Source organism: Bos taurus, chromosome 28 (genome assembly GCF_002263795.3).
Source record: "Bos taurus isolate L1 Dominette 01449 registration number 42190680 breed Hereford chromosome 28, ARS-UCD2.0, whole genome shotgun sequence".
Classification (NCBI taxonomy): Eukaryota; Metazoa; Chordata; class Mammalia; order Artiodactyla; family Bovidae; genus Bos; species Bos taurus.
Genome location: NC_037355.1, coordinates 24828844 through 24850907, shown reverse-complemented (window position 1 = coordinate 24850907; position 22064 = coordinate 24828844). Strand labels below are relative to the sequence as shown.

Here is a 22064-nt window from a genome sequence, read left to right as displayed (position 1 = left end):
CTGTATATTTTAAATATTCTATTGCATATTATTTTTTTTTCAATTTAAAATTATTTATTTTAATTGGAGGCCAAACATGAATCCACCATGGGTGTACACGTGTTCTTCATCCTGAACCCCCCTCCCACCTTCCTCCTTGTACCATCCCTCTGGGTCATCCCAGTGCACCAGCCCCAAGCATCCTGTATCATGCATCAAACCTGGAGTGGTGATTAGTTTCTCATATGATATTATACATGTTTCAATGCCATTCTCCCAAATCATCCCACCCTCTTCCTCTCCCACAGAGTCCAAAAGATTGTTCTATGCATCTGTGTCTCTTTTGCTCTCTCGCATACAGAGTTATCATTACCGTCTTTCTAAATTCCATATATATGCCTTAGTATACTGTATTGGTGTTTTTCTTTCTGGCTTACTTCACTCTGTATAATAGGCTCCAGTTTCATCCACCTCATTAGAACTAATTCAAATGTATTCTTTTTAATGGCTGAGTAATACTCTATTGTGTATATGTACCACAGCTTTCCTATCCATTCATCTGCTAAAGGTGGTTTTTAATTGTGTATGCAAAGAAATGGATTTTTAATTCAAAAATTAAAAAATAAAAGTAAAAGAAAAGTGAATAGGAGTTGAAATTAGATATAGGCTTGATAAAAAATTCTTTAAAGCAGGTTTCCTCAGGAAGGTGGCTAAGAGAGTAAGTTCCATCAAGGTAACATTTTCAGGATGGGAGGTGCTGGGTCACATTACAAGCCTGGGAGCTATCTGATAATGAGGGCCAAACTGATAACAGAAGAGAATGCCCTAGAGAATGTAAGGTGGCTCTAGTGGTAAAGAACCTGCATACCAATGCAGTAGACTCAAGAGACAGGGGTTTGATACCTAGGCTGGAAGATACCCTGGAGGAGGAAAATGGCAATCCACTCTAGTATTTTTGCCTGAATTCCACGGACAAGAGGAACCTGGTAGGCTACAGTCCACAGTGTCACAACGAGTTGGACATGACTGAACACACACACACACACACACACACAATGTAAGAGTGCTTGGGATCTCCTACACACACACAACGTAAGAGTGCTTAGGATCACATACACACACACACACACACACAATGTAAGTGTGCTTGGGATCTGCTACACACACACAATGTAAAAGTGCTTAGGATCACATACACACACACACACATACACACAATGTAAGAGTGCTTGGGATCCCACTGTACAAGTGGAGGGACTGTCCACGAATAGGAGGCATTACTGAAAAAAATGGAAAAAGGTTATAAAACAGGGAACAGATAGATATAGCCATGGCACGATGAGGAAGTTCTCATCTGACAGTTTGAATTTTCTCAACTGAGTTTTTCAGAAAAAAAAAAAAGGAGGAGAGGTGTTTTTTTTTTTTTTTCCAAAGAGTGAAAATTTCCAGATTCAAATAAGGGAAGCCTGAGTTTGGACAACAGCAAATAGTTCATTCATTCTAAGTGCCTGTGTTGGACACACGGGTCTGCGAGTCTAGAGAAAGGGCGGAAGTATTTAGAATGGGCCAGATTACGAAGACTCCCAGTTTTCCAAACCCTAAGGCAAAGGAGCAAAGGCGCCTTCCAGTTCTTGGTTCCCCAGGTGCCACTCTCCACGAGAGGCTCACCTGGCGCTGGAGGAGCTGCCTGCGCATGTCTCTTCGGACCGCTGCTGGTCAGCGCATGCGCACGGCACCTCGTGGACTCGCGCTCCTTTTCCCCGCCACTGTTGTTGCCCCGGGGTTCCCCTGATTTTACCCGGCGGTGGTTTGCGATCTCGGCGGCCAGAATGGAGCGAGTGGACGAACTGGAGCTGCTAATGGAGAAGAGTTTCTGGCAGGAGGCTGAGCCGTCAGCGGAGCTGTGAGCGGAGCTGGGGGTGGGCCTGGGAGTATAGCGGGAGATTTGAAAAGAAAGGAGCGGAAGAGGCTGCATCCACGCCTCCGCGGACCCGGGCTCCGAGCACAGTGACCAAGCTCACGTCCCGGAGTTCCCGACGAACTTCCGGAGCTGGGGTCCGCTTCGCAGCTTCTCTCTGGGGCCAAGCCCGAGCCAGAGCTTGAATACTTTTCTTCCTCCAGAGGTTCATTCTTAACCTCTTTCCTGAATTTGGGGAGTCTCAGCCACCTTACATGTCTTCAGGAAAGGAAATTGCAACTGCTAGGTCCTTTTCTTGAAGTTTAGGTGAAGAAAGTTATCCAGGGAGAAGTCTGTACTCTCAAGTCGGCTTAAATGATTGGGGAAACTTGACCCGCAAGCATAGTGTAGAATTTCTGTCAGTAGTAATGATCAGATCAGATCAGAAGCTCAGTCGTGTCCGACTCTTTGCGACCCCATGAATCGCAGCATGCCAGGCCTCCCTGTCCAATACCAACTCCCTGAGTTCACTGAGACTCACGTCCATCGTAGTAATGATAATGAGGCTAATTATTGTTGACGGATCTTTGCGCTTTGGGTTTTGATCAGCAATACCTTTTGGGAGATCCTTAAAGCGTCCCAGCTGATTTTGGGAAATTCATGGCCCGTGGGTACGTGGGGTAGGTGAATGAAGCGGTTACAAGATAATTGTGAAATTGACTTTCCCATTAGAAATAAGAAATTTCTGAGTTATTCTATGAAGAATGGTTAATGTGACAGGTATTAAGCTTGCTTTCTCTACAAAGCATGAGCTAGTTGATCCCCAGTGGAATTTTATAGGATTTCCTGCATTAAATAGTAGGTTGGACTAAATGTCTAAGTACTCGCCTAATTGAAATGTTAATATAATAATGAAATTCACTGTAGGACTTGCAACAAACCGCCCATACTACATTTTCCCATAACAGACATCTTTTATGTTCAAAAGGATAGTGTCGTAGACATTTCCTTTTACTTGTACTTTGGGAAGGCTTGCACCAGTGGTAGGAATTTGTTGTTTAAAATTTTTCAATTTATCATTAGCCCTCATAATCATAGATGTCCCAAAGAACTCCTCATAGAGCTTATATTTTGAAAAACTCGTATCATGAACGTTTTAAATGGCATTCCTTCTGGGAAGTGGGGCTTCCCCGGTGGCTCAGAAGGTAAAGCATCTGCCTGTAATGCTGGAGACCTGGGTTCCATCCCTGGGTCGGGAAAATCCCCTGGAAAAGGAAATGGCAACCTACTGTAGTATTCTTGCCTGGAAGATCCCGTGGATGGAGGAGCCTGGTAGGCTACAGTCCATAGGGTCTCAGAGAGTCCGACACAACTGAGCGACTTCACTTTCTGGGAAGTTGTTTTTTTGTTTGTTTTTTTTCTGTAATAGGAATTCTGCTATGCCCTTGCTCTCTTAATTTTTACCTCTTTTCGCCAGTGATCATTGTGATAAGCTTTCCAGAAGAAACCTAGAAGGTTTGTGGATAAAGGAGATTGGATGGCTTCTAATTTCATGCTTGTGCTACAGTGGTTTTGTATGTGTTATGCTTTAGATTTCAGAAGAAGAAGGTGGAAGCTTCCTTTTCTAAGATAGTTCTGAGCAGAGGAATGGATAACCGGTACCTGGTATTAGCAGTCGATATTGTACAGAGTGAAGAAGGAAACCATGAAAAGCACCTAATCATCACTGCTTCCCAGTCGCTAGAATATAAAGAACTGTGTATCCTTAGGAATGACTGGTAATTTTTGTGTGACTTTGAGCAATGATGTGGCAGAAGCTTAATGGTACTGTCTTAAAAACTAACATGTGGGCTTGTGTGGATGTTGCAATAATTTAATTGTTAATAAAGAGAATAGATATGAACTCAGATTAAATCTGCAAAAATTGTGCATCTCAGGTCCCTTATTCCAAAACTTGATTTTCATTGTCATTTGAAAATCAAGTACAAGGGGACTTACTACATTACTACTTCCTATTTCCCAGTACTTTCTGGGATTGCAGCTTAAAAACTCATTTAGTTCTCACTAAGGGCAAAATTAGTCATAAGAACATCCTTAGACTCTGAATTTCGCTACTCGAGCAATGTATGGTATGTGAGGGGTGAGGGGGAGATGCAGAGATGAAGGTCTGACTTTGTCTAGGTTGCAACTTTGATGGTTTGAACTAGATAAATATGATTTTGTTCTTGGTATATTGGGTTTGGCATCATGCCTCAGGACTTACAGAAGCTGTAGACATAAGTTTTACAGAATGAGAGAATCATTAAGAATGAGAGAATTATTATTATAACAACCTCATTGATACTTGGAGCTATATGTTACACTATTAATGATTTGATAGTTTTTGCAGTAGGTGATGCAAGACCCCAAAATTTAGAAATTATTTCTTTACATAAAATACTCGTTTATTTTTAAAGCCCCTTAACATGTTTAAATGTAGGAATCTAAATTTTGTGTACCTTATTTTTAGGTGCTCTGTACCAGTAGAGCCAGGGGACATCATTCATTTGGAAGGAGACTGCATATCCAATACTTGGATAATAGATGAAGATTTTGGATATTTGATTCTATATCCCGACATGCTGATTTCTGGCACAAGCATAGCCAGTAGTATTCGATGCATGAGAAGAGCTGTTCTGAGTGAAACATTCAGGGTGAATAATATTAACAGCCAATGTTTCTACAGGGTCTTAAGAGTTTACAGAGCACTTTTACACTCTTACTTAATCCTCCTAAAATCTTGTGAGTAGATGGTATTAATCAGCTGCATTTTACATTTTACAGACAAGGAACATCAGGCTCAGAGAAGTTAAGTGACTTGTCCAGAGTTACTGTAGCTAGTAGATGGCGAGGCTAGGAGTCAAGGCCAGTACCCTAAGAATCCTTTGAATCTTATTTAACATTTAATAAAATAAGCAATTCTAATATAAGATAAATAATTTAAGTGATAAAATTTTTAATTTAATACATCTGGGTATTTCCAAACTTGGCTTCATGTGATTCTCAGTGAAAGTAAATATGACAGTCTCTTTTAAAGATATTATAATGGAAATTTTCAAACATACAAAAAGAGATGGTTATTATAAACTCCCATGTACCCATTTTGTTGTTCTTAAAGACTGTATTTTGCAACTTAAAACTACTTTGCAAATTAAAGCTGAGGATTTAAAAAACATATAAGTACAATATCTTTATCATACCTGATAAAATTACCAGTAATTCCTTAAGTTAATCTAATTCTCAGTTTATCTCTTAATGTCTTTTGTCAAAAATGTTTTTATTCAGTTTGTTAGCATCAGTATGCAAATGAGATCTTTGTATTGTATTTGGTTGATGTATCTCATAGTTTATTTAATCTATATTCTGCTTGTCACCCACTCCCTTTCAATGCCATTATTTTTTGAAGAACTTGGGTTTTTAATTGTTAAGTTTTTTCTTTCTCTTAGGGTATTCTTTATACAGTTTGTATGTATATAGAAAATAAAATACAGCTAAACAAAAAGAGAAAAAGAAGGAAAAATACCTAAGTAGATTTTCTAATAGTCTTAGTTATCACTTATTTGTAGTTTTTTTTTTTTTAATTGGTTGTTTTCTTCAGCTGTTGGGGGGGTGGTTACTATTAATTTCTGTTTTAACTGCATATTACAAAGCAGACCTGAATACCTTAATCTTTTAAAACTTTATTTTGAAATAATTTTAGACTCACATAGAACTTAAAAAATTAGGACAGGGAATTCCTCTGTAAGTTAATTTTAAAATTACTGATGGGTGTTTTGGTGAACTTAATCTTGTTTTTTGATAGTTTCAAGGGGAAGATCCAGGCTAATAAAAGAGTTCATTGAAAAATAGTTTTTGAGTGTCAAGAGCTTGTCAAAATCTCTGCTGTAGGGAATTCCCTGGTGGTCCAATGGTTAGGACACTGCTGGGGCCTGGGTTCAGCCCCGGATTGGGGAACTAGGATCCCACAGCTGGGCAGTGCCACCAAAAAAAAAATCTCTGCTCTGAGTTTATTTTGTGTTTGAGTATTTTACTCACATGAGTTTATAAGCTATGTCTTTATTAACTATTCTATGTGGGTTTATTATAAAGTGAAATTAGAGACAAATTATGTTAAATATTAATATTAGAATATATTGAACTTTTTCCATATAGGTTATTTTTAATTCTTTCAAAATGGAAATACAGTGATTTGAAAAATATCTTACTCATAAAATAATTCAGGTAATTCTAAATTGAAGAAAGTGAAAGCCACCTATAATTTCACTCACCAGAAAAGAATTATTTAATATTTTGGCATTTGTCTCACCAGTGCGCTTTGGCTATGCTAGTTCAATACGTTAGGTAATAAATATAGGATCATGTCCATTGATATGTTGTGAAATAAAATGTTTGTATGACTTTTTTTTTGATAGAGCTCTGATCCAGCCACACGCCAAATGCTGATTGGTACTGTTCTTCATGAAGTATTTCAAAAAGCAGTAAGTGATAGTTTTGCCCCAGAAAAGCTACAAGAACTTGCTTCTCAAACTATTCAAGAAATAAGGCATCTGAAGGAAATGTAAGTAGTTAGGAGAGGAACTCTAGATACAGTTTTGTTATATAACTTCTTCCCTGGCATCTGTAAGATATTTGGCTCTTAGACTATTAAATATGTCAGTATAATACTAGAATGCAGATTTTAGGGTTGTCGTATCCCGCCACAATTCTGTGAAGAGCTTCTGAAATTGCAGAACAGGAATTCTTTGGCTAAAAATATCTAAATTTTCTCTGTATGCACAATAGGCCCCATAGCTGCACTCAGAGAATGGGAACTTTTTGTTTTACTTCTAGAAACATTGTGACAGCCTGAAAATTGTCTGGGGTTGAATATCAGATGGACCTCCTTTCAGATTCTAGCTTTGCCAGGTTTATGACTGAACAAGTTACTGAAAGATTCTGAAAAGGGTGATAATACCTGTTTTGCAGACTTTCTGTGACAGTGGAGATAATGTATGGAAACCCACAAATGGCTAATCATTGGCATCTTATGAGTGACTACCTGCAGAGGGACTGGCATATTCTGTCTTTGTTTTCTCCTTCACTTTTATTGCAGTTCATCTTTTTTTCACAGAAGTGTTTTTATTAGTGCTGATTTTGCTTTCCAGACTAGTTGACATAAACCTACTTCTCCTGATTGTATTTCTATTTATTTCATTGTTTAAATAGGAAAAACGTGTTCCGTAATTCCATACCAATTTACTAATACGTACAACCTATTGTCTCTTTTAAAAAGATTTCTTTATATTTTGGCTGTGGTGGCGTGGCTCTTCGTTGCTGCACTTGGGCTTTCTCTAGTTGCAGTGACTAGGGGCTGCTCTTCATTGCGGTTCACGGGGCTTCTCATCGCGGTGGCTTTTCTCTTGTGGAGCACAGGCTGTTGGCGTGCAGGCTTCAGTAGTTGCAGTGCTTGGGCTCAGTTGTTGCAGCTCATGGGCTCCGGAGCTTGCGCTCAGTAGTGGTGCACAGGCTTTGTCGCTCTGTAGCATGTGGGATCTTCCCCGATCAGGGGTCAAACCATTGCACTGCAAGGCAGATTCTCAGCCAGTGGACCACCAGGGAAGCCCCAACCTATTGTCTTAAAAATGTTTTAAAGAGGACTTCCCTGATGGTCCAGTGGTTTAGAATTCACCTTCCGCTGCAGTGGATGCGGTGGGTTCAATCAGTTTTGTCCAATAATGTTCTTTGAAGTGTTTTTTTCCTCTCTAGGACAGGATCCAGTCTGAGAACATTTTTTTTTTTTTTGAGAACATTTTTTAAGAAAATATTTGTCTATTAATTTATTTGGCTGTGCCAGGTCTTAGTAGTATCATGCAGGATCTTTAACTGTGGCATGTGGGATCTAGTTCCCTCACCAGGGAATAAATCTGGACCCCTTACATGGGGTGTCTTAGCTGTTGGACCGCTAGGGAAGTCCCCTGGTCTGGGTACATTTAAAGTTTTTATATATACTGTCAGATTGGTCTACATAGACCTTGTCCTGTTTCTTTCTTTCATTTTTTCCTGTTTTATCGAGATGTCAGAAAGTGTGTGTTAGTTGCTCAGTCGGGTCTGACTCTTTGTGACCCCATGGACTGTAACCTGCCAGGCTCCTCTGTCCATGGAATTCTCCAGGCAAGAATACTGGAGTGGATTGCCATTTCTTTCTCCAGGGGATCTTTCCAGCTTCAGGGATTGAACCTGGGTCGCCTTCATTGCGGACAGATTCTTTACCATCTGAGCCACCAGGGAAGCCCATTGGGATGTCATTGACATATAATATTGTATTAATTTAAGGTATGAAACATAAAGGTTTAATATGTCTGTATATTTCAAAATTCATTTTGCATTTCTGTAGACAATCTATTGGTCCTTGTTTCCCCCACATCCTCACCTATATCATCTTTTATCCACTGGAAGGTGCCAGATTTTAAGCAGCCATTTTCAAACAAATAGCTTTTGCCTTGTGTGGGCTGATTGTGTTTCTCTAGGTCATTTGGGGCACTTTGCGGGCACCTTGGTGTTAGCAATTGCTCCCTGGTTTGAGATATTTCAGTTTTGCCTTCAACCTGAAGTTGGTTTTGTGCTTAGGCCAAGCTATCTTGGCAGAGCTAGGGTTGCTAATTCTGTCTTTCCTGCTGAACTGGCTCTCCTAGAGGACTGATAGGGCTCTGCTCTGTTAGTTCTGATAAGCCAGAGTTAGCAGAAACCTAGGAAAGAGGGAGCTTATTAAATTTGATAGCAGAAATGTTGCAGAGTTATATGGTAAATTTGCAGTGTTCTGGAGTCTCAGAGTTTGATGGATATGTTATGGTGCTTTCTTTAGAAGGTGAGAAAATGGTAAGGTTTGTCGTTTGAAAGGAATTTGCAGAGTATCGGTGGTTATGCTAGTACCCAGGTGAACTCAGGGCTGCAGGGAGAAAATAATGCCAATAAATTATTAAAACACAGTGTGAAAATGAAAGTCGCTCAGTTGTGTCCGACTCTTTGGGACCCCATGGACTGTATGGTCCATGGAATTCTTCAGGCCAGAATACTGGAGTGGGTAGCCTTTCCCTTCTCCAGAGGATCTTCCCAACCCAGGGATCGAACTAGGTCTCCCGCATTGTGGGCAGATTCTTTACCAGCTGAGCTGCAAGGGAAGCCCAAGAATACTGGAGTGGGTAGCCTATCCCTTCTCCAGCGGGTCTTCCTGACCCAGGAATCGAACCGGGGTCTTCTGCACTGCAGGTGGATTCTTTACCAACTGAGCTATGAGGGAAGTCCCGAAACACAGTGTAGAGGGACCATGAGGGTTAAGAACTTAAATTCCCAAGCTGGAGCTGTGTGTCCTTTGGAAGTAACTGCTGAGCTTCAGTTTCCTCAGTTCTAAAAAGGGATGACGATAGTAGTATCTCATAGAGAGAGAACGAGGGTTGAAAGTGTTCATGTAAAGCACCTAGAATAGTGCCTGGCCTAGAGTCAGTGCTATGTGAGTATTCACTGTTATCATTTTCATATCTTGTTGAATTCTTGTCATATGCCAAGTACTTTACATAGGCTGTTTTACTTGATCCTCAAACCAATTTGTGTGGTAGTTATCATCTCACCTTATAGATGAAGAAACTGAGGCTTGGTTAACAATGAGTGGCTCAGGGCTTCCCTGGTGGCTCATTGGTAAAGAATCCACTTGCCAGCGCAGGAGACGCAGGTTTGATCCCTGGTCTGGGCAGACGTGCTGCAGTGCAGCTGAGCCTGTGTACCACAGCTATTGAGCTTGCACTCTAGAGTCTGGGATGCTCAACTCCTGAGCCCTTGTGCCGCAGCTGCTGAAGCCTGTGCGCCCTGGAGCCCGTGCTCTGCAGCATGAGAAGCCACCACAAAGAGAAGCCTGCACACTGCAGCTGGATAGCAGCCCCTGCTTGCTGCAGCTAGAGAAAAGCTGGCACAGCAGCAGAGATCCAGCACAGCCAAAAATCAATAAATTATTTTAAAAAAGAGAGAAACAGTGACTGGCTCAAAGTTATACATTTAGTAAAGAAGTGTAAATAAAGAATTAGGATTCAAACCTAAGTGTGATCTGACACAGAAACACGTGTGCTGTTGATATTCTAGAGTAGTTATTAAGGTTGTGATGCTTAAATATAAAGATGGAGCTGGGAGAACCATCAGGGAAGGTGATAGCAATTCTCAGAACTTTTTGCTCTCAGGACCTTGTTAACGCTAAAATATTATTGAGGACCCTAAGAGCTTTTGTTTACTAGGGTTATATCTGTAGATAATTACTGTATTAGAAATGAAAGCTGATGCAGTTTTTAAATATTTATTGATTAATTTAAAATAATAACAGCCCATTCCACATTAACATAAATAAGTTTAATGAAAAATAACTATTTTTGAAAAAAATGTAATGAGACAAGTGACATTGTTTTACATTTTGGCAAATGTTTTAATTTTATAACTTAATACTAGACACCTGGTTTCTTATATCTGTTTCTGCATTCTCTATATTGCTATATTGTGTGTGTGTATGTGGACTCAGAAATCTCCACTGTGTACTCAGGAGAGAACAAGAGCAAAAAGGCAAATAATGTTGTAGAATTATTATGACACAGTTTTGACCTTGCAGGCACCCTGAAAAACTGAGACTAGATTCTGTTAGTCTTTCCTGACTTTTGACCCAAGAAGTTAATAGTCCTACAGATTGTCCTTTGACCTAGTAAGGCTGATGTTCCATTTCTGTTCCTATGGCCTTTTTTCCTCTTTTACATTTCTACTTTCCATTGCTGGGCTTCAGGACCAACAATTATGGTTTATTTTTTTACCCTTGAAGTGTAACTGGGCCCTATTAGACCTGAGATGGTAGGAGTTGGAGCAAATATAAAACTCGATGTCATGTCACTGTTACTTGGATTCTTTTTGTGTATGTGGTAAAATACACGTAGCATTAAAAAATCATAATCTTTTATTTTTTACTTTTGGCCATGTGGCATGCAGGATCTTAGTTCCCCTGCAGTGGAAGCACAGAGTCTTACCGCTGGACCACCAGGGAAATCCCCCAAATCACAGTCTTAACCACTTTTAAGGGTAGAGTTCAGTGTTATTAGTACATTGACGTTGTGTAAACGTTACCATCATCCACATCCAGAACTTTTTTGTCTTTCCAAACTGAAACCTTATATCTATGGAACAACTCCTCACTTCCCCCAGTCCCTGGCAGTCACCATCCTTTCTGTCTCTATGAATTTGACTAGTATAGGTACCTCACGTTAAGTGGTCATGCAGTATTTTTTGTTATTGGCTTATTCAGGATAATGGCAAGTTTCATGTATGTTGTAACATGTATCAGAATTTCCTTCCTTTCCAAGGCTAAATAACATTCCACTGTATCACATTTAATTAATTTTTTCAGTCGTTGATGGGTGCTTGGGTTGCTTATATGAACGTTTTTGTCCTTGTTTACTTTTTTCATATTTAAACTTTCATATTTAATATTTCTTATTTTGATAGGTACCGCCTGAAATTGAATCAAGATGAAATAAAACAAGAAGTAGAGGAGTATCTTCCTTCATTTTCTAAATGGGCTGGAGATTTCATGCATAAACATACTTCAACTGACTTCCCTCAGATGCAGCTCTCTCTGTAAGAAACCCATTTTTCTGTATATGGTGTTTATGTGTTTAGTCCAGGATTTTATTCAAGATGTTGAATTAAAGCTTTTTAGAGGTCAAGTTGAACTTACCAGGTGGCGCAGTGGTAAAGAATCTGCCTGCCAATGCAGGAGACGCAAGAGATGTGGGTTTGATCCCTGGGTTGGGAAGATCCCCTGGAGTAGGAAATGGCAACCCACTCCAGAATTCTTGCCTGGAAAATTCCATGGACAGAGGAGTCTGGTGGGCTGTAGCCCATGGGGTTGCAAAGAGTCATACACCACTGATCGACTGAGCACACACACAGAGATCAAGTCCTGAAAACTAGCCTTTTTGTTTGCTTGCTTTATAAATTACAGTGCTGAGTATCTTTCTCGGACCAAAAAAAATAATCTAATGAATAGAAAATTCTATTTTTGTTTTAATAAAATTTATAATTTTTGGATGTAGGTATGTTTTTTTCTTAAATAAAATTTTCAGTTTGTAAATATTTGGGGGTGTTTCTTAATATCACATGTATTTCTCTGTGTTACTATCATGTATGGACTGTCTCATGTTGATTGCCGTGGATTTGTACTTTATGTTTAAATACTGTGTTTAGCCATTCAATACTGTTTGGCTTTTGGTTGGTTTCTTTTCCCATTTAAAGTAGCATTGGTATAAATTTATAGGTAGTCCTTTTTTCCTACCACTGTTTGCCCGTTTGGCAAATATTTATTAAATGCCTAATGGGTGCCAAGTAGTGATCTAGGCACTGGGATCGCAGTAGTGGATAGAAAAAAAGCTACTGACTTCATGGTGCTTCTGTATTGCTGAACAAGTGAACAGCAAGGTGCCAGATCATGATAAGTATAATGTAGAATAATGGGGAGGGTAAGAAAAAGGAGTTGAAGGAACGTATTTCCGTAGAATGATCATGAAAGGCCTCTAATAAGGTAATATTGAGCAGGAACCTGGAGAAAATGAAGGAGGGAGCTGTGCAGCTATTTCTATGAAGAGCCCTCCAGGCAAAAGCCCTGTGGCTAACGCACCCCTGCCCGTGTGGCTGGAACAGAGTGAGGTGGAAGAGGACAAGCAGCTGTCCGAGAGCCTCTGCAGCCTTGCGGGACATTGGCTGCCATTCTGATTCCAGGGCCAGATGTGATTTGGCTCCCATGGGAAGCCGTTGCAGGGTTTGCACAGAGGGTTTTGATATCATTTCTTTCTTTCTCTTTTTTTTTTTTAATAGGCACTGTTTTACTTTTCTTTAAATAGTCATAACTTCCTTTTACATCAATATTCTTCATCTTTTCTCAATATTCTGGATATTTTATATCGTGACATTTTGTGATCTGAACTTGTCTTTTGAGTCAGAAATCTTGGGGACAGTGAGTTCTCTGGACCAACATGTTTTCTCAAGTTTTCTGTGGTTCAAAGGACAGACTGAGCCTGGTTGTGAATCCCAGTTTTGCCACAGTTTTGCTGTATAACTTCAGGCAAGTTCCTTTACCTCGCTTTGCTAGTTTCTATATTGATCTGATTTACTTTTGAAAGGATCAGTCTGGTTGCTCTTTTAAGACTGTGTTGTAAGATAGGGCAGAGGTTGTGAGACCAATTTGGAGGTTCTTGAAGGAATCCAAAATAGAGATGATGGTGGCTTAGACCAGAGTGAGACTTGTGGAAGTGATGAGTATCACTTGGAGTATAGTCAGATTTTCAAGGTAGAGGTGATAGATTTTGGTGCAAGGTGATAGACTGAGTGCAGAATATGCGGGGAAGACAAGTCAATGGTGATTCTAGAGGAGAAAACATGATGAGAGTGGGGTCAAGAGAGAATGGTAGAAGAGAATTTGGAATCAAGGAGTGTAGATGACTGTATTGACAGGTTGTCATATAAATGGGTATGTAGAAATGGAACGTTAGCCAGAGGCTTATGTGGGGTTAAGAGAGTTTTGTTTTTGTTTTAAAGATGGGAGATACAGCACATTATATGCCAATGAGAGGAATTCCATAGAGGGCAACATTATTCTTAGAGCTGTGTCATTGAGTAGAAGAGAGGGAATAAGAGTACACAAGTTGAGGCATGAACCTTATGGAGACAGTTATTTCTGTATATTAAAACCTCAGAACTGGACTGCTTTATCCAAGGTACTTGGAAAATGTACAACCTTTTACATATGGCTAGAATCCTTTGAGAATTTTTTAAGTCATTTTAGAAGGTTACCAGCAGTGTTTCAATGTTCAGTGTCTGCTAGTAGGATTTTATTTATTTATATTTAATTATAATTATTTATAGTTGAGTGACTTTCAGTATATTCATAGAGTTGTGCAACCATCACCACAATCAATTTGTCAATAGGAACTTTGATATGTGTTTAAAAAGTACTTAGTTGTTGTGTTCATTTTGGCAGTACCATACAGGAAAATATGAATGATACAGAGAAGATTATCATGGCCCCTATACAAGGATGGGGCTTCCCTTGTGGCTCAGCTGGTAAAGAATCCACCAGCAATGTGGGAGACCTGGGTTTGATCCCTGGGTTGGGAAGATCCCCTGGAGAAGGGAAAGGCTACCAAATCCACTCTTCTGACCTGGAAAATTCCATGGACTGTATAGTCCATGGGGTCACAAAGAGTCCGACATGACTGAACGACTTTCACTTTACTTTACTTTATACAAGGATGACACATAAACCATTCCATATTTTTATAAAGAATGCATATCACTTTGTTTGTATATCTGAGACTAACACATTTTAAATCAACTATACGTCAATTAAACACTTGGTGGTTAAAAAAAAACTAAGGCTTATCTTGCTGAATTGGGTGTATTTATCACATTTTTTACTTTTATGTGGTCACAAATTTACAAACCAGGTACTTATCTGAAAAAAAAAGAAAAAACAGCTAGAGTAAATTGGTTAATGTTTCTTGTTTTTATTTTCTTAAAGCATTTATTTATTATTTAATTTTTGGCTGTGCTGGGTCTTTGTTGCTGCGGAGAGCATGTGCAACTCACTGGTTGTGGAGCGTGGGCTCCTTAAATTGCGATGGCTTCTCTTATGGCTGAGTACAACCACTGGAGCACAGGCTCAATAGTTGTGGTACATGGGCTTAGTTACTCCGGGGCATGTGGGATCTTGCTGTATCAGGGATCGAATATGTGTCTCTTGCACTGCAAGGCAAATTGTTTACCACTGAACCACCAGGGATGCCCCTCTTGTAGTTCTTAAAAATGAATTGATAAATGCTTTGTTCTTTGTTTCTTTGGAGCAGATTGCTCCTGTCTTGCACAGGGGGTGACTCTTGGTGCATCAGTCTTCATTGTGATAATCTGCTAAGTGTTTATCAAACACGGAGAAGGCACTGGCACCCCATGCCAGTACTCTTGCCTGGAGAATCCCATGGATGGAGGAGCTTGGTAGGCTGCAGTCCATGGGGTTGCTAAGGGTTGGACACGACTGAGCGACTTCCCTTTCACTTTTCACTTTCATGCATTGGAGAAGGAAATGGCAACCCACTCCAGTGTTCTTGCCTGGAGAATCCCAGGGACGGGGGAGCCTGGTGGGCTGCCGTCTATGGGGTCGCACAGAGTCGGACACGACTGAAGTGACTTAGCAGCAGCAGCAGTTTATTAAACAGTCATTCTTTTCCTGGTTCCGTGGCTTTGTTTTGTAGTGTTTCTGTCATTTTGGTCTCTTGATTTTCTGTAATAATTACAAACTTAATTTTGCTTTTCATCGTTCCTCACTATTTCTTCCTAGTTGTTTTACCTTCCCTCCCTACCTTTCTTTCCTTCCATATTAGAGTCATTCCTTTGTTTTTGAGGCATTTGAATTTGCTTGAGATTTAGAATTGTGGTGGATATCCATTTTATGGTTGCTTTAGGTATTAGCTTTTCTGTCACTGTTATTTTAGCATTTTGTTCACACGTTTTTTCTTTTGGCTAATCATTTTTGCAGTGTCAATAAGCTGCCGTTTTCCTTATAGTCTTATTGACTTATTCATTCAGCAAACATGTATTACATGCTCTATCTGTGCCCCAGATCATTCTAGATGTTACAGGGAGACTAAAGCCCTCCAAGAACTCAGTGTATTGGTGGTAGTTGAAAACGTAGAAGTGGAGGGGGGTTTCTGAGAGAGAACAGCAATCTGCAGAAGGCAGCAGAAGAGGCATAGAACTGTGGGAGGTAACCATGTAAGAGGACACAGGGAGAGGACTTCCCTGGTGGTCCAGTGACTAAGACTCTGAGCTCCTAATGCAGGGGGCCTGGGTTCGATCCCTCCTCAGGGAACTAGATCCCACGTGCTACGACTAAGACCCGGTGAAGCCAGATAAAAATAATAGTAATAAAAAAAAAGGACACAAGGAAAGAGTAGAATTCATCAAAGGAGGCTTAGGGTGGACCCTCGAGGGATTTGGTAGCTTAGAAACAGTGTGTCATGGAAGGTTAGGAAAGTTTGGGATTCCGAATCATCTTTGATCTGAAAGGGATTTTGTGATTAAGCCTTAGATTTCCAGTAAGGAAAGTGAGGTGGTGTGACATGGTTTTCTGGGGAAAAACGGTGGTAGAGCAAAGTCCAGAATAAGGAATTTCTTGATTCCCAGCTTGGTATTCTGATCTCTGTGTCTTGGTATGAGACTCTTCTTTGTTTCAGTTATTTCTGATAGGGTTTCATGTGTCTGTCTATGAAGCAGGCACTTCTCTGTACTTTAATTTGCATCATTTCCCCAGCAGTTTATAGCTAGTCTTTAAAAAAAAAAAAAGTCTTTAGGCTTTAGAGCAGAGAACGAGACCCTTAAAAGCTATTTAAAGAGATAACCTTTCTTCTTTATCTTCATGACATTATATTCTCTGCCAGGTGGTTCTCAAAGGAGTTTTACAACATTATGTTGATGAAAAGGAGAGTAGTTACATATAAAGTACTGTCATTTGTTCTACAGATCTAAGTCTAAAACCATATTGCTTCTTTTTCTAGAGGAGTAAATTTTAGTATAGCAACATTAAAAGTTTCATTATCTGTCTTCTATTAAATATATGGGCTTCTCAGGAGGCTAGGTGGTAAAGAAACCACCTGCCAGTGCAGGAGATGTGGGTGCAATCCCTGGGTGAGGAAGACCTCCTGGAGAAGAAAATGACAACCCACTCCAATATTCTTGCCTGGGACATCCCATGGACAGAGGAACCTGGTGGGTTATAGTCCATAGGGTTGCATATGACATTTGATATTTAATAAAGTTTGTTTTATTTTAGAGACATATATTTAAGTGTGTCATGATCAGATAACTTCTAGTGAGAAAAAAGCAGATTAATATTTAAGGAATTTCTGAAAAGTTGTGGCTTCCCCGAATTCGTTGATTGTCCTCTTCTGAGATTGCACAACTATACAAGTTTTCTTGGAGATTATATTTGAAGCATTCTGAAACAGCTTGTAAAAAATTATTGAAGATAGAACTCTTTTTCTTGGAATATTTTCTGATTTATTAAGAAATAGTTGCTTGGGACTTCCCTGGTGATTCAGTGGTTAAGAGTCTTTACTCCCACCGCAGGCAGCATGGGTTTGACCCCTGGCACGCGGAACTAAGATCCCACATGCAGCATGGGACGACCAAAAAGCAAGCAAATAAAAAAACACCTATGAAATTAGTAAAACAAGTCAACTAAATCATGTATTTTGAGAGCAGAATTCTTATACTTTTTAAATCTTGATTTTTATATGATATAAAATGTTTTATTACTAGAAACTTTATCCTTTTCATTTATCCATTTCATTTCCATTAGGTTTAGTATTCAGTTCAGTTCAATAGCTCAGTCGTGTCCGACTCTTTGTGACCCCGTGGACAGCAGCATGCCAGGCCTCCCTGTCCATCACCAATTCCCAGAGTTTATTCAAACTCATGTCCTTTTTACTAAATCTAATTCCATTAGACTTAGTATTTTATACAGCTTTGAGTATAAAATAGGATTAATAAAAGATTGCTCTTATCTGGCTTTATTTCTGCAGAATCATTTCCTGCTCTGAAAATGAATAAATGTTAGATAAGAGTACAGGAGGCATTAAAAGTTATTTTCATCTCTTCTGATTCCTTTGACATTCATAAATTCATTTTTTCCCTCCTTCCTGTGCTCTTGCCTTATTTAACAGTTAAGATATTAAAATCAGAACCTCTTTTGTAATACTAAAAAAAATTGGATATTAGTTTTAAATATTGATAGTGGCAGAGGTGTATTCATTTAATGATTAAGTAAAGGATATAATGAGTATAGGAGCACCCAAGCTTCTCCAAGGATTGTCATGGGGATAGTGGGGTAGGGATGATGTGTTGGATGATCAAGCCCCAGATTGCATAGATAATAGGAAAAACAGCTCATCCTTATTCAGTTTAATGGAGTATTACATGAAGACATAGGTCTGTTGTTACCTAGGGTACAACCGCATGCAAGCCATTATATATTAATCTGTGTAATAATTGTATATCAAAATATACAAATTGTCATAGTGGCTCCAGCAATCTAAGTAGTGAGCTTTTTGCAATAATATTGACCTGAGGAAATAAAGCCCTGAATTAGGAAGATTGTCATAGGAATGAACTGAATGGACAGATGATAAATATTAAGAATATATAAATTATATGAGTTAGACACTGTAGGATTCAAACTTGACTGTGCATCAGAATCACTTGGAGTTTGTTAAATTGCTGGGTCTCACCTATACAATTTCTGAACAAGTTGGTCTGGAATGGAGCCTGAAAATTTGCATTTATGACAGATTCCCTGGGTGATGCCGATGCTACTCATTCAGGAAGCATGCTTTGGGAATCACTGCCATAAAGCTCTATAGACTCGTTCCCATCCTCACATTCCCTGTGTGCAGTAGAGAGTCAATGCTAGCATAAAAGAAATGAGCAAAGTGTTCTAATTAAATTAAATAAAATATTTTATTATTATTTTTTAAATAAAATATTTTAATTAAATGTTTCTATTTAAATTTTTTTCTGTTTTTTTTTTTTTTTTTTAAGGCCAAGTGATGGTAGTAACAGTAATTCAACATGTAATATTGAAGTTACAAACTCGCTGGATATTGAAGAAAGCATTTGGTCCCCTAGGTTTGGATTGAAGGGCAAAATCGATGTTACAGTTGGTGTGAAAATACATCGAGGATGTAAAACGAAATATAAGATAATGCCATTGGAACTTAAAACTGGCAAAGAATCAAATTCTATTGAACACCGTAGTCAGGTATAATAAGAAAATTGTCTGAATATGTAATATGTTTAAATTTTTTAAATGTTTAAAAAGTAGTCTGCTTTATATATTTTGATTTAGTTCAGGTAATTTTTAATTTAACCCAGTGTTTCCTAAATGTAATTTACCACAGAGTTATTATTTTCATGTAACATCTACATAGGATACTCTTTAGGAAACAGCAGTGTAAATTCTTTCATTTTTGACTTTTAATCTGATTAAACTGATTTTTATTTAAATGAAATATAGAACTAACTGAATCTTACCATTATGTTAAATTCACGTTTTTTAAAAATCATCTTCTCTTTGGTAAATATAACAATCTTCTGTTGGCCTTCACAATTGCCTGAAATATTGTATTAATTATAGTGAGTTAACAAATCAAAATAATTAACATAAAGTTATGTGTTTTTTTCTAATTATTTCTGATCCCTCTGCCAACCTCCACATTAGCAGTCTATGGTATGTCCTAGATGGCACCTGCCTTCAGTACTCTTGCCTAGAAAATCTCATGGACGGAAGAGCCTGGTAGCCTGCAGTCCATGGGGTTGCTAAGAGTTGGACACGACTGAGCGACTTCACTTTCACTTTTCACTTTCATGCATTGGAGAGGAAATGGCAACCCACTCCAGTGTTCTTGCCTGGAGAATCCCAGGGACGGGGGAGCCTGGTGGGCTGCTGTTTATGGGGTCGCACAGAGTCGAACATGACTGAAGCGACTTAGCAGCAGCAGCAGCAGACACTTTTAAATAAGCAGATAGAAGCTTCCCTGGTGATCCAGTGTTAAGACCCACACTTCAATGCTGGGGCCTTGAGTTCAATACATGGTTGGGGAACTAAGAGCCTACTGAATTGTATAATCAGGGATTAAAGAGATTTTTCTCTTATTAAGTCTTTCTTGTCATTCTTACTTATGTAACAAATACCAAAGGTAGAAAAATTAAATTTCCCCTATTAGAAGACTCAAATATTTCACTTTAGTAAAACAGATATAGCTGAAATTATGAACAAAGACTTGGTTAGATTAAAGCCCTCTTGAGAAAGGAAAATCATGTCATGATACAAGAAAAGTTGTTTTGGAAGTCAAAGATTTGAAGAAATGTGTTCTATATATAATAGAGGCTGAAAGTTTTCACTTGTTTAAGGACATGTTTGATTGAACTCACTTTTGAATGCTAACAGAAGAGAAATATAAAGGCATTTCAGTGTCTAAAGTGGTCTAGATTCAAAGACCTTTTTTCTAAGGCCACTGCTCTAAATTAAAGTGCCTTCAAGACAAACAATATTATTGTATTTAATTCTGTTTAGTTGGAACTTTTATCTTTGCAAGATGAGAAGTTGCAGGAAGAACTTCTAAGAATATAGTTGTATTTGTTGTATTTTTAAAATGAGAAAATTGATTTGAACAAGGCTCAAATAAATATACTGGTGTGTATATTGCATATTCAGGGTGTAAGAAGCAAGCAGACAGAGAATTATTGTAAATCATTGATATATATATAGGTATTGTGGGTGAGGAAAGATAGATTTCTCATCTTATGGGGTTTGACTTTCTCCACTTTGGTAATGCAGAAAAAGCTTATGTTATAGACTAACTTCATTTAAGGAGGATTTTTATTTTTTAAGTGGGATTATATTCTAAAAATTCATTTCTAAGTTAGAAATTTGGCATTTGAAACGTATTTTCTAAAGGAAAAATATTATATGGAGCTGTGATGTCTAAACCAGCTCACAAAAACCTATTTAACTTGTGAAATAGTTGAATTAAACCTGTGATATAATTGAACTATAATAATGTTGTAAAATTTCATTCCCGCTTCCTTTTATCATTATATGAAGGGAATGTCATTCAGATATTTTTCCCTTTTAATAAATCCCAGAAGCAGAGTCCTCTTCCTTCTGCCTCGGTTCCTGTGTAGGGAAAAATTAACATGGAAGGACCATTAATTTGGATTGACTCTCTTGGTCCACAGCCCCAAGACTCATAAACCTTGTCATTTATGAGTTCATTTTAATTTTTAAAAATTTTATTTGGTTACCTATGCTGTATCTTTGGATACCTATACCATATTCTTGGGCTTCCCTAGTGACTCGGATGGTAAAGAATTCATCTACTGGAAACCTGCGTTCAATCCGTGGGTTGGGAGGATCCCCTGGAAGAGGGCATGGCAAGCCACTCCAGTATTCTTGCCTGGAGAATCCCCTGAAAAGAGGAGCCTGATGGGCTATAGTCCATGTGGTCACAAAGTCCATGGTGGGCTATAGTCCATGGGGATACAACTGAGCACCTAAGCACAGCACGTGCTGTAACAGGCAACACAAGCAGAGTGCCTGTAAGAAGGCCTCCCAAAGCATGTTACATAGGTTTAAATGTTACTGCTAATGTGTTTTCATGAACTAAAGAACTACATCTAACTTGTCTTAGATGGTTTCTCTGAAGAGCGCCACATAAACCTAATGCACTTAATGCCACCTTCTGTTCTGGAAAAAGCAGTAAACTCTGTAGAGTTAGTCTCGTTTGGTTATCACAGTTACTATGACATAAATAATATGCATTTTATAGTGTTTAATTCACTTACTTATTTTAAACAGGGAAAATAGTGTCTAATGACTGTTAACTTCAAAATGTAAAACATCTCTTAATTTCTCTCATACGTTTATTGGAAACCTAAACATTTACTATCTAAGAAAAATTCTAAATATTTATTTTTGTCTGTAAAGTGAGAAATATATACTACGTTTGTTTTGTGGAAATTAAATAGTTGGCATTGAATTTATTGTATTACCTGTACTGAATTCAGATCGTGTTATTTTCAAAATGGAAATAATTTAATTGACCTTTTGATTTTGAAATTATAATATGTATTCAGAATTCCCTGGTGGTCCAGTGGGTGGGACTCTGTGGTTTCACTGCCCAGGGCCTGAGTTTGATCCCTGATGGGGGAACTAGGATCCTACGGTCATGAGGTAGGGCCAAAAAAAAATTTTTAATATATATTGACTGTAAAACATATATGGAAATATAGAAAAATATTAAAGTTTTACTTGACAAAATGTACTTTGTTTTCACAGCTTGTTCTGTATACACTGCTAAGCCAAGAGAGGAGGGCTGACCCAGAGGCCGGCCTGCTCCTCTACCTAAAGACTGGCCAGATGTACCCTGTGCCTGCCAAACATCTTGATAAAAGAGGTTAAGCTGTTTTCTTTCAATTTTATTTCTCAGGGTTTTGTTTTTTCATTGTTTTTTCCCTTTAACTTTTGCTGACACACATTTATACC

At 38.6% G+C, this 22064-nt stretch overlaps 1 protein-coding gene across 3 annotated transcripts in view; it reads left to right on the top strand.

Annotated features, from left to right (window-relative positions):
* Positions 1 to 1398: 1398 nt before the first annotated feature.
* The window catches only part of DNA2 (DNA replication helicase/nuclease 2), a 38740-nt gene continuing 18074 nt past the window's right edge, over positions 1399 to 22064 (top strand). For 2 of the 3 annotated variants that reach the window (XM_059882589.1, XM_010820611.4), the window contains exons 1-7: positions 1399 to 1882; positions 3469 to 3654; positions 4386 to 4569; positions 6328 to 6473; positions 11420 to 11551; positions 18560 to 18779; positions 21858 to 21975. In XM_059882589.1, coding sequence (XP_059738572.1) covers positions 1809 to 1882; positions 3469 to 3654; positions 4386 to 4569; positions 6328 to 6473; positions 11420 to 11551; positions 18560 to 18779; positions 21858 to 21975 — 1060 coding nt within the window. In that variant the 5' untranslated portion in view covers positions 1399 to 1808. 3 annotated transcript variants of the gene reach the window in all.